The sequence below is a fragment of the Dasypus novemcinctus genome, chromosome 2, assembly GCF_030445035.2.
Source record: "Dasypus novemcinctus isolate mDasNov1 chromosome 2, mDasNov1.1.hap2, whole genome shotgun sequence".
NCBI lineage: Eukaryota > Metazoa > Chordata > Mammalia > Cingulata > Dasypodidae > Dasypus > Dasypus novemcinctus.
Window position 1 is genome coordinate 82,802,858 of NC_080674.1, and position 12,922 is coordinate 82,815,779.

A 12,922-nucleotide genomic window follows, 5' to 3' on the forward strand; every position below is an offset into this window, starting at 1 on the left:
GAAAGCATGATATTCCAAATGAATGCTCAACTAAAACTGGGCAGGAGGACTAGGAGAAACTGAAACCCATCCAATGGGGCTTCAACTGTCCTTTTAAGACTTTTACCGTACAGATCATCTTCCTTACTTCCTTGACTGCCCTTAACTCCCTCTGCCGGTCAATTTCACGAGCAGAGTTTATTTTTCGGTTTTCGAAGTCTAGTTCAAAGGTTATCTTCTCACCTCACCAACTCGACAGGGCAGATATTTTTTCCCTCGTCTATCTCGCCCACTAAATTGTGAGTTCCCATAGAACACGGATTGCACATTCGTCACCCCCTAGATGCCCAGCGTTGACTCTCTCAAACACTAGGCGTTTCACATTTACTAAGCGCAGGAGAGGGTTCCGACGCCTGGTTGGCACGCCTCCTTTTGCCAACCGGGATTGGCCCGCCGGACGTGACGCCCTTTCAGGGAAGATGTGCTTCCGGTCCCGAGTATAGACGTCATCATTGTGGGGGCGGGCTTCTCTGGTTCGGCAACTCCGCTGCTCTGGAGGATTCACGCGCGGTAAGAAGCCGCGTGCTGTACAGTAAAGTGGGGTAGCTGGGCACCCCTATGCTGTAGGAACCCGTCGTTCGTTTTCCCTGGGGTCTGGCGGGACAATGCGTGGAAATGCGGAAAACAGGGAATGGCAGGAGGGTCCCCGAGGCCCCCTAGCGGCACGTGGGGCTGCAGTGCCGGGGTACGCGGCCTGCCGTGGGCGCTGGCGCTGGGGAACGGCCTCCCTCTGGAACCCGTGGTGCGGGTGGGCTCCGCTCCGCAGGACCTAAGGCCCTTGCACTTGACCGTTTTGATACTCAGAGCTTCCCCCTTCCCGCCTATTCAGGGGAACGATGATCACATCCTCTTGAACAGCTCCTGTCCCCACTGTGACAGTCGCCGAATATTCAGCGCCTGGTGTGCGCGCGGGGTGTGAAGTGGCGAGCAGCGACTCACAGCCGTCCACTGGCTGCGCGCTTCAGCCTGTGTTGGCGGACTCTTTCGCGACTGCAGGGGCTTTAACTCTGATTGGTGCGCCGAATGCTGCCTTAAAAAGGCGGTGGCTTAATAATTAAAGATGACTTTAAACCACTGGACTGGAAGTAACTTCTGCCCTGATTAGTAAGAGAGGAAAGTCCATTATCGTTTCATGACTTTAAACACTTTTATGAACTTTATTTGTAAATCTGCTGGAAAGAGTTGTAACGACAAACTTCACGTTAGAGGACATTCCTGTATACTTAGAAATGTGTTATGCAAATTGTTTGCTTTGAAATGGCAGTATAAACTGAAAAGTAAGAGAAATGGCTTTGGGATTTAGATACAGGAAAATAAACGGCTAGAAAAACTGTAGAATTGGCGAAGTTTTAACTTTATTCATGGTATATATGATTTAAATTTGGGGAAATAATTTGACCCCTTAACAAATTGTTTTTCTGTTTTAAATAAGTATTTATATATATATATATATATGGGTTTTTGTGTTCATAACCCCCCTCGCGTTTGTTTGTTTTTGTTTTTCTGGTGGTAGCTTCTCTAGTAAGGGCCAGATTTACAGGCATTACTATGTAGTATATTATAGAAGTAAATGTGTATATGTAGTAAAAAAAATTACGTGTAGTAAAAAAGTTAAAATTCAATACATGGGCATATGTGATATGGCATGTATCTTTAGTTTTTTGTTGTTGTTGTTTTTAATGACAACTGACTAGCCATACTTGTCTTAAAGATTGAGAAGTTACCTCTGATGAAACCATGACCAGGTGGGCGCGAGCCTCTACCACACATAACAAGAGACCCTTACCTGCAACATCATGGGAGGATATGAAGAAAGGGTCCTTTGAGGGTACAAACCAAAGCCTACCAAAGAATAAGCAGCATAAAACCAATAGGCTGTCCCTTAAAAATGATGCACCCCAGGCAAAACACAAAAAGAACAAAAAGAAAAAGGAGTACCTAAATGAAGATGTGAATGGATTCATGGAATACTTAAGACAGAACTCACCGGTGGCTCACAGTGGGGACATGATAGCAACAGACAGCCAGGAAGCAAGGGAAGAAATTGCAATTGCTTTAAAGAAAGACAGTCGACGGGAAGGAAGAAGATTAAAAAGACAAGCAGCAAAGAAAAATGCAATGGTAAGATAATCACTTCTACCATGTTTTTTACATCATATGGCTAGATACCTTTATTCACACACACACACGCACACGCACCCAGGTCAAAGTTTGTCTGATCATCCAAAAAGGATTTATAAAGCATCTTTTGAGGGCCAGTAAGAACACTTACCACTTTTTTTTTAGCATCTCCTATATGCTAGGTACTTAAAGTATTGATTAATCATCACAATGACCTTACAAAAATGGTGGAATTATTCCCTTATTATGAATGGAAAATACTGATGTGCAGATAGCTAAGTGACTTGCTGAAAGTTGCTTAGCTAGTATTAGAGGTGAAATTCAAACCCAGAGTCTGTCTGACTTCAAAACTATGTTCTTACCCCTGCCTTCCAACAACCATTTTTCAAAGAGCCATTAAAAAAATGTCAAAACACCGAAGAGAATTAAATAAATGTGTGTGGTTCCCATTACTTGGAAGGAATGTTCTTCTGTAGTCTTTATCCATGGAAATTCAAGGAATAGAAAGGAAACCTTAAGAATCATGCCAGTTAGTAGCAGAGCAGAGTAATAGCAGAATTAAAACTCCTTGAGATTCTCCCTGGTCATTACTCCCTCCCCTCATAAAGTGGAGGAATACTGGGGGCAACAGGTTTATTTCTGTAGTGCCTACACCTAGATTTTAAACTGTGTCTGACACAGGAAATAAAATATGTGGTATAATTCTTTCTCGTCTCTAAGTGAACTTCCATAGTCAGTTAGTTAGCAAAGTCCTGCGTAGGAACCAGGGTTTGTGGCCGGTTATTATACTTTCAGTTTTTATTAGGCTTACTAAATGTAGAGCCTGTATGCACCAATTCAGGCCTGAAACTTTATAGCCACTATAACTGTGACTTTTCACTGTTTGTGCGATTAATTTTATGCATTGTCATATTTAAGATAATTACTTAGAAATAATACTAATGACACTTTCCTTGTGGATAAATTTGGATAGAAAAGATAATTTCTCTTTGGATCAGGATAGATAGAATTGTGTTTGAATTTTAAAATTAATTATGTTTAAATAATTTTTCAGTCAAATAAGTTATCTTAAAGCTTAAAGATAATTTCATAGGCATAGGCTATATGGTGAACTGCATACTATTTGAAAAAAACTTAATATTGTGGCCTTTTAAGAAAAACTTTATATTTGTAATTAAAGGAGAAAGATGCTGTTTTGTTTTTAATGAATGCTTTATAAATATTATATGATGTTTGTTGAGGCCTTCTTAAACTCATTTTCTTGCTAATATTTATGAATACCTCATCCTAACATCAAGTCTTAAATACTGGTAAGTTGATTAGGGTAAAGATCAGTCAGCTCTCCACAATACCATCTATTAATACTTTAAATTTTAGGATCATTCAAGACATTTGTATTTGGTCATGATTACATTTTAAAGGTCAAGACAATGAACTGTCAAATTAGTAGCAAGCATCTTCACTTCACCAAGAAACTAAGAATTCTTATGATGATGATTCAGTTTTTAGGGGCAGCTTTTGCTGCAGTTGTACATTAAATGTATTTCTTCTTTTGGGCCAACTCATTCTAAATGTAACCATCACTGAAAATCTGAAAAGTAAAGGGACTTATTTTCTAGTATATTATTAAATAGGAAAGTGAGGACGTGGTTGCAAAATATTATATATTTAAGTCTGTTGTGCCTGTTTAATTTTCTTTAAAAAAAAACTATGCTTATTTTGAAAAAAATAAAATTTTTCAAAATTTTAAACCTTTTTTAGACAACTTTATTGATACATATTAATAAAGCATACAGTTCATTGAAAGTGTATAGTCAGTGGTATTTGATATAATCACTAATTGTGTGTTCATCACTTCGACCATTATTAGAGAATTTTCCTTATTTCAGTAATTTTTTTGTTATTCAAGAAATATGTATCAGTTTAAATAATACAGTTTACCTGTCATTTTAAAATATGGTTGTATTCTCATTCACTGTAGCAAACTAATCCTCCAAATTGCTATATAGTATAAGAAGTAACCAAACCACTGTTCAGTTTTATGTTGGAGCCGAAAAATTTGTCTTAGAATAAATCACTCCTTTAAAATGTACTGTTACGTGTTCTAAAAATGAAACTTCAATCTTTTCTGGATATTGAAGAACATGTATTAAGATTTTAAAAACAATCAGGATATACTTTTCAGTATGAAAACTGTATTATGATTTGAAATTTGAACCATAATTTAAAAAGAATCATTTGATCCAAATTCATTCAATTATGTGAACTTTGAAAATGCAAATATTTATTAATTTTGAGTGAAAATGTTTGTGGCCATTGTCTTTGAATAACTCTCATTTTTTCTAGTACAGACATCCCCATTAATGAAATAAATAGTTCATATTTGTTTAATTCATTTAATCAATTGCCTTCTACAAAGGATTTATGGATTGAGGGTTTTCAAAAGCACTGAGGCCCTCTGATGGAAATGACATTGTTTAGAAATGTGTAAAACACTTTTTCTACAGGTAAAATATTGAGATTTTTAAAAAAGAGCTAGATTATAACTTTATTTTTTATTTTTTTATTTTTTTAAAGATTTATTTATTTAATTCCCCCCCCTCCCCTGGTTGTCTGTTCTTGGTGTCTATTTGCTGCGTCTTGTTTCTTTGTCTGCTTTTGTTTCTTTGTCCGCTTCTGTTGTCGTCAGCGGCACGGGAAGTGTGGGCGGCGCCATTCCTGGGCAGGCTGCACTTTCTTTTCACGCTGGGCGGCTTTCCTCACGGGCGCACTCCTTGCGCGTGGGGCTCCCCCACGCGGGGGACACCCTTGCGTGTCATGGCACTCCTTGCGCGCATCAGCACTGCTGCATGGCCAGCTCCACACGGGTCAAGGAGGCCCGGGGTTTGAACCGCGGACCTCCCATATGGTAGACGGACGCCCTAACCACTGGGCCAAAGTCCGTTTCCCAGATTATAACTTTAAAGTGAGAAAAGTTTTAAAAATATTTTTAATAACAAAAATTGGTTGAGTCAGTTTAGTTTTGTAGTGTGAAAACTCGTATTTTGTTTTCCCAGGTATGTTTCCATTGTAGAAAACCTGGCCATGGGATTGCAGATTGTCCGGCTGCCCTTGAGAATCAAGATATGGGCACTGGAATATGTTATCGGTGTGGTTCTACAGAGCATGAAATAACCAAGTGCAAGGCTAAAGTAGACCCAGCTCTTGGTATGTTTTCCTGTCTGTTTTTTGGTTGGTGGTAAAAGTAGTTAAGAAGTAGCCAACTGACTTTTTGTTGACAGTTTGTTATAGGCAGGTCACTTAATATTTTGAAATTATATGAAATTAAATTTTAAGATATGTAAGAATAGATAGGTTTCCATGCAGAATATTTTAAAATAATGTGAATTACATGACTTGTCATATTCATAATTAACTTAATAGGAATTGTTGATCCTTACAGGTGAATTTCCTTTTGCAAAATGTTTTATTTGTGGGGAAATGGGACACCTGTCCAGATCTTGTCCTAATAACCCCAAGGGACTCTATGCTGATGGTGAGTACTATTAACCTCACATGTAAACAATGGTGAATCATCATGCAGAGTTGTTATTTAATTACACTCTTAGAATTTTTGAGTAAATAGCAAAACTTTGAGAATTACATTATTTTTATTGAGTCCTAGTTTTGGGCACTTGGCTTTTGTGTAATCTATCTGACTTGCCAGATTAGTAAATTAGAACAAAACTGAAGTGTACATTGCAAAGTTACTGTGCTTGCTTCAGCATCATTTGTGAAATTGTTATAAATTTCTACTTTAAAACATAATAGAAGCACAGGTACTATATCTCAAATGAAAATAAGATTTTTAAAATACTTTGTATTTAATCAGCCCAGCATACCATTTTAGGTAGAAGGGCTGGTGCACAGTACCCTTTCGATATTTGAAGTAATTTTTGTTTCTGAACTTTTTCCCTGGTTAATTGTCTGGCATGGGATCATGAATCTTTCTTATCTTCAGCTCAACTCATGTCTTAAGGTTCCTGCAATAAAGTCTGTGATTCCCAAAAGCTTTAAGGAGGAGGTTGTTATCTCTTACTGAGTCCACACATAGGCCAGTGTGCCTGTGGCTGGTTCTAGACAACTCTCATGTCTGTCCTGGGTTTTGCCCAGAGGGATCGGTGATAAAACATAGCTTTTGGAGTCAGTCACATTTGAGTTATAGTCCCGGCTTTGGACTTTGGCCAAGTTATTTAACTTCTCTCATCCTCAGTTGCCCACCTGTAAAATGGAGATGATAAAAGTATTTCATTAATTCTAAGATACATAGTTTTTTTCACATTTTAATATTTCTGAAATCAGGATGTATGTTATCATTGGTGGGTATCACATAACTGGCAGCATATTTTCTTCTGATTAGTGCATAAAATAAAGATGCATCTTATAATCAGTGGTGTCTTAAATTTAATGAATTACAGTATTTACCTAGAAGAGATATTTTAAGGGTTAAAATATATTATTCAAGTACCTCTTCTCTCTGACGTATGATATGATAGAGAGGCCTGGGCCTGGAAAATGCTCACAGGTGCCTTTTAGTTTTTGAACTTGGGAGATAGATCAAATAACATAATGAATAAAGATGACTTTGGATAGTCAACTAAAATGAATATATATATATATATATATTTAAAGTACAGCAAAGTGTGTAGATAATGCAAAAGTGAGAATTCAGTCAGGTTTATATTCTTTAGGGTCATTTTTCCCACTAAGTGACTTAAAACTTTGAACATGATCATGGTAATGCTTGACCATAAAACAATAGTGCTTGATCATTAAGTAAAAGGCTCATTTTTAAAACCACGTGAATTGTAATTCACAATCCTGGAATGTTCCTTAAAGTAGACAAATAAGCATTTTTATCAGGGTTCAGGTGCCTGGCAGGTAGAAGGCACTGTAACAAAAGTTCTTTTCATTCCCTTCCTACCTGTTCAACCCAGTCTAATCCTGTAGAGCAGAGCAGTGCTTCCTATCTTTTTTGGGGACCATTGACCATCTGAGAATCTAATGAAAACTCTGGATATCCTGTTCAGAAAATGCATCTGCATACAAATTTGCTTGCAGAGTTGAGGGTTCACAGACTCTTGACTGTCTAACCATGGTTAAGATCCAGGCTTCTATGTGTGACTCTAGGGCACTCCAGAGGATAAATGCCTTCCATCATACCTCTTTCCCACTTCTGTCCAGAAGGTGAGGTGCAAGAAACTGGGGGTAGGTACAGTTTTGTGTTCCGTAAGGTTAAGAGGATTGGAAAATGAACTTAATAGGAATGGTGGAATGGTGGCACCTACGACTGTATCTGGTACCATCTGCCTTTACATGAGGTTGTGGGAATCAAAGTATGAAGGTGCCTTGAGACTTTTAAGAGCCCTTTTTAAGTATTAAATGGTTTTCAATGATTTTGTTCTTTTAATAGGTGGTTGCTGCAGACTTTGTGGCTCAGTGGAACATTTTAAGAAAGATTGCCCTGAGAGTCAGAATTCAGGTGAGACTCTGAGCCTTCATTTCAAAGGGGTGAGATTAGTATTTTCCTTTGTTTTTCCTGCATTTTGTTATTGATAACACTCTCATTGAGAGTTATTTTAAGGCAGACGGTTTTCCTACTTCAGTAATGACACAATCACTTTTGTCAGCAGTAGACACAATATTAAGTAACCTGAACATTAGCTGCTATTCTCAGTTGGAAAGAAAAAAAAACCCTGAGCATTAAGTTTTAGAGGAGCCTGATTTTAAATATTCTTGTGGTTGAGTGACCTCAGATACATTTAGTTGTATGTATACCTAAAGGATTCAGAGTAGATTATGAAAACTACAGAAACTATGTGTTTTCTTCACAGCATCTGGCCATTATTTTTTTCCTTGGTAGCCAACAACTTCATAAATGTTCACTATACTTATGGCAGACTTCTAGGGAAGTGGAGACCTTTATTAGATTAATTTGCTTGCATTAAAATGATGATAATCCTGTGTGAAAGAAAGCAAGATAGTAGGAGAGCCTAGTTAGTGCTTGTTAGGGGAAAAATACCTTTCTTTTTATTTCATATAGTCACAGTATTACACAAAATATGCCTGTCCATTCTTACTTCCTACCCCTAACATTTGATATGAAAAACTAGAGTTCTTATTTACAATCTTGTCTAGAAGAAGGCAGTCTTTACTATAATACATTGTAGGCAGTGAGATTGAAATGATGAAGTGGAATTTGAATTCTTCCTTCTGGGAGGACTGTCCCTTCCCAAAGACTGACAGGCAGATGTTGTATAATTTCACAGGTGGAATCTTGTGCCTTTAAAACTGGTGCTTCATAAGTCTTACTGTTTACAGACTTTTGGAATTCATTGACTCTATAATGATGAACTCTGGGAAAGAAAGAAAGAGCTTTCTCATCAATTTGTACATTGCAAAACAGTTGCTGCATTTCCCTAATTGGGATGAGAAATTGCCTATCGTACTCTGAAATCAAGGGTTGTAATCAATTACAGAATTGCTCACTTTCCTTTAGTGATGAAATCTTCCCTCCTTGTGATTATTCATGTCAAAACTAGTTTCTAAACCAATACAATCTAAGTGGATGTCTTTGATTACTTTTTTTTACATTCTGACTTTACTGTTCCTTTCAGATCGAATGGTCACAGTTGGTCGCTGGGCAAAGGGTATGAGTGCAGATTATGAAGAAATTTTGGATGTTCCTAAACCACAGAAACCCAGAACAAAGATACCTAAAGTTGTTAATTTTTGATAAGATTAGTAGTATGATTAATTACCATTTTGTTTGTTACATTCTGAACTGGACCTACTTCACAAGATGGAGCTGGGCTCCCTCAAAAACATTTCCTGAGTTCTGTCCATCAAGGAGAACTTGCACCACTGTTTGGAGAAAATCACTGAAGAAAAATATAAGCTGTTTAAATTGGATCTCTAGGAGAACATATTTTTAACAGGCAGAACGTAGGTATAACTAAGTGGTTATATACCTGATTGTAACAATCACCTTTCTTAAAAACAAAATTATGCATTAATGTCAGCCAACCCTTAACAAAGGGTAACTACTTCTGGAAATGAACTTTACTGTATTGCTTTCATTTCAAAGTATTTTATTAGTAAATAGAAACTTATTTATAAATTGTCACAAAATTTGCTGTATTCTAAAAATCTTTAATAAAACTTAGTTTGGGCTACTTAATCAGAATGATGGCACAGAGCAGATGATATATTAACCATAATAGCCTTTTGTTCACATGTTTTAGATAAGTCAGGGTGAGATGAAAATATCACCATAATAAGAGTTAGAACACTAATCAGAGACCCATTAGCGTCTTTGTTTGATTCAATGAATACATGCATACTTAATACATATATTTCACAAGGCAACCCATTGTATAATGGAATGACTCTGGTGGATTTTTGTTTCATTTGAAATTTTACCTGATTGAATGTATTTGTAACTAGAGGAAACAGTTGTGATTAGTTACTGATGCCTTGAAAACAAAATATTTACCAAATAAGAAAACACTTCTCTTTAATGTCTGAACAACTCCACAGTTGTATTCTTAATAGGAGCTGTTCTTTTATTTTCAGTGTGAGAGGAAAAGAGGATGATAAAATACTGTTCAGCATTCCAGACCTTAAGGAAATTAGTACCATTTAAAAGGAATTGCAGGAAGCAGGTGGCTCAAGTGATAGGGCTTCTGCCTACCATTTGGAAGGACCCGGGTTCAATCCCTGGGGCCTCCTGGTGAAAAAGAAGAGAAAGTGTGCCTGCGTGGCGAGCCAGTGCCCATGCATTAAGCTGAGTGACCATGTGAGCCATGCAGCAAAATGATGATGCAACAAAAGAGAGATGAAGGGGAGAGTCAAGGTGAAGTGCAGCAGAAACCAGGAACTGAGGTGGCGCAGCTAACAGAACTTCTTTCCACATCAGAGGTCCCCAGGATCAAATCCTGGTGAATCCTAGAGGAGAAAAAATGAGAAGACCAAAAGAGAAATAGATAAGCTCACACAGCGAAAGGATACAGACCGCAGAAACAGCAGGGGAGGGGGAGGGGGAAAGGAAGGGGGGAAAATAAATAAACCTTTTAAAAAACAAAAAGGAATTGCACAAGTCATGCAGCTGGAGAAGGACAGCAATGCTGCCTTAGTCATGCAGTCCTAAAGCAGATTTATTCCACCTGTGCTACCCGGGGCAGAAGGCTCTGAAAAGTCTAAACCTGTCAACTGCAAGTTAAGTGTATGTCTTTCTATACAGTCTTCAATGTAAGAATGTTGGTGTCCACTCTGTCTTCTTTAGGTTTCTTTGTTTACATCTTAATGCTTCATAAATTAGTGAAATCATTAGAAATAATTTGCAGATACTGAATAACATTAAAAAAGTGTGGAAATTACCAAAATAATCCATCAGAGACAAATTCTGACACTTGCTAAATGATTGTGTGTTTCTTAAAAGAGTTATAGATGATTATTTTATTAATTCTAAGAATTCCTAAAGTGGAAGGCAAACATCTTTTCATTCATTTGGTATTTCCAAAACCCCTACTGTACTGGCACTATCTAGGCACTTGGGGTTGTGGCAGTGAATAAGAAAGAAAAGGGCACCTTCATTAGGGGGTGAAAGGTAGAATAGAGATAAATAGGATAGTTAAATTATAGGTAAGAGGGATAGTTAAAATTTTAAATATTTTATCAAATCCTGTTATGGGTTGGATTGTGTCTCACAAAATGATATGCTGACATCTTAATTCCCAGTACCTGTGAATGTGACCTTATTTGATAAAAGGGTCTTTGCAGATGTATTTAAGTTGAGATGAGGCCATGCTGAATCAGGGTGATCCCTAATCCAGTATGTCTGGTGTCCTTAAGAGGACAGACATGGAGGAAAGCCATGTGAAGACAGCAATTGCAGTGATGCCTCTGCAAGCCAAGGAATGCCGAGCTTTGCAGGCAAAGGCCAGAATCAAGAGGCTAGGAGTGGGCTTCTCCCCTACAGGTTCAGAGGGAGCATGGCCCTGCTGACACCTTGGTTTTGGGCTTTTAGCCTTCAGAACAGTGAGAATGAATTTCTTTTTGTTGTAAGTCATCTTGTTTGTGTTACTTTGATACAGAAGTCCTAGGAAACGAATACAAATCCCCTAGGACACAGTCCTTAGTGCTTTTTCCTTCCTTCATTCAGTCTTTCCTTAGGAAATTTCATACATGTTTATCTTTTTCCTTAGGAAGTTTTTCTTTCACTTTTCTGTGGACGACAAATGTACATCTAACCTCAGTAACCCAGGTTTCAGTACCACGTTCTCACTTGTCTGCTGGACATTCCTATTTGGATGTTCCACTGACACATAAAACTCAATATGGGGAAACGGACTTTGGCCCAGTGGTTAGGGCGTCCGTCTACCACATGGGAGGCCCGCGGTTCAAGCCCCGGGCCTCCTTGACCCGTGTGGAGCTGGCCCATGCGCAGTGCTGATGCGCGCAAGGAGTGCCGCGCCACGCAGGGTGTCCCCCGCGTAGGGGAGCCCCACGCGCAAGGAGTGCACCCATAAGGAGAGCCGCCCAGCGCGAAGGAGGGAGCAGCCTGCCCAGGAATGGCGCCGCCCACACTTCCCGTGCCGCTGTCGACAACAGAAGCGGACAAAGAAACAAGAAACAAGACGCAGCAAAAAGACACAGAAAACAGACAACCGGGGGAGGGGAGGGAAATTAAATAAAAATAAATCTTTAAAAAAAAAAAAAACTCAATATGACTTGAGGCTATTTCATCATTTCCCTCCTAGGGGCAAAAAAAATAGGACTAGCTTCCCTTGTCCCCATTTCTTTCAGTAAAACTTGTTCCTAGTAACTAAGCTTGAATCTCACATTGCTTCTTCTCTTGGCCCCCCATAGCCAGCTTTCCCTTACTTCCTTTGGGTATACTGCATTACTATAAGCACAACAGTATTTCTGTGACCAACCTTTTAGGAAATAGCAACTCCTTCCTCCCCTACCCCAATAACTTTCTGTTCTCTTACTCTTAATTTTTGCCATAATTTGTATCACTACCTAACCCTAGGTATTTATTTGTTATTCCCCTCTCTACCAGATTATAGGTTCCATGAAGTGCATTCCTATATCCCCAGGAGTGCTTAACCTGTAAGCAGTACTCTGATTTGTTGAATGAATGAGTGCATTGAACAGTTAAGTGATATGAAGGGAATTAATAGAGAAGATGATGCAAATGGCTGGATAGCTACTTTAGATTGGCTAATCAAGGGAAGGCTTCTGAGGGGGGTACTTTTAGGCTGAAATCTGCATGAAGAGAAGGAACTAGCCATGTGAAGATAATGGGAAAGATCATGATAAGGAGCTGGAATGGTGCAAAGCCCCTAAAGAAGGAATGAGCTTGCCTTATTTGAGGGATAGAAAGATCAGTGTGGTTGAAGCAAAATGAGGAAGGGACTCATAAGACCTATTCTAACCTTCCTATTTAAAATTGAACCTGCTCCCTCATCCTACTGCTAGCACTCCTGATCCTTTCCTTGCTTTATGTTTTTCTGTTAGCATCACCTAATGTATTGATTAGCTTATTATATCTATCACTTACTGCCTGTCTCCCTGCTAGAATAAAAACTCCATGGGAAAGGGATTTTGTATGTTTTGTTTGTGGCTATATCCCAGATCCCTAACACAGTGCTCAGCACATAGACTCACAATAGATATTTGTTGGATACATGAGGTTAAAGAGGAGGCAGGGACAAGA

At 38.5% G+C, this 12,922-nt stretch overlaps 1 protein-coding gene across 2 annotated transcripts; it reads left to right on the forward strand.

The window, feature by feature from the left end:
* The first annotated feature begins 473 nt into the window (after positions 1 to 473).
* ZCCHC9 (zinc finger CCHC-type containing 9) lies at positions 474 to 9,385 on the forward strand. Of its 2 annotated transcripts, none has more exons than XM_004455902.4 (6): positions 474 to 549; positions 1,751 to 2,160; positions 5,217 to 5,367; positions 5,603 to 5,695; positions 7,613 to 7,681; positions 8,817 to 9,385. In XM_004455902.4, the coding sequence occupies exons 2-6, from the start codon at positions 1,777 to 1,779 to the stop codon at positions 8,933 to 8,935; spliced, it is 816 nt and encodes a 271-aa protein (XP_004455959.2). In that variant the 5' UTR covers positions 474 to 549; positions 1,751 to 1,776; the 3' UTR covers positions 8,936 to 9,385. The 2 variants fall into 2 exon arrangements, with proteins under 2 accessions (XP_004455959.2, XP_058131454.1); XM_058275471.2 differs by lacking the exon at positions 474 to 549 and adding an exon at positions 1,292 to 1,316.
* Positions 9,386 to 12,922: the final 3,537 nt, after the last annotated feature.

What these genes read in the sequence shown, in the direction of transcription:
- ZCCHC9 (XM_004455902.4), top strand. Translation starts at nt 1,777, where the DNA reads ATGACCAGGTGGGCGCGAGCCTCTACCACACATAACAAGAGACCCTTA. An exon ending in CAAGGGACTCTATGCTGATG is followed by an intron (nt 5,696 to 7,612) that starts GTGAGTACTATT and finishes TTCTTTTAATAG; the next exon opens with GTGGTTGCTGCAGACTTTGT. An exon ending in CCCTGAGAGTCAGAATTCAG is followed by an intron (nt 7,682 to 8,816) that starts GTGAGACTCTGA and finishes TGTTCCTTTCAG; the next exon opens with ATCGAATGGTCACAGTTGGT.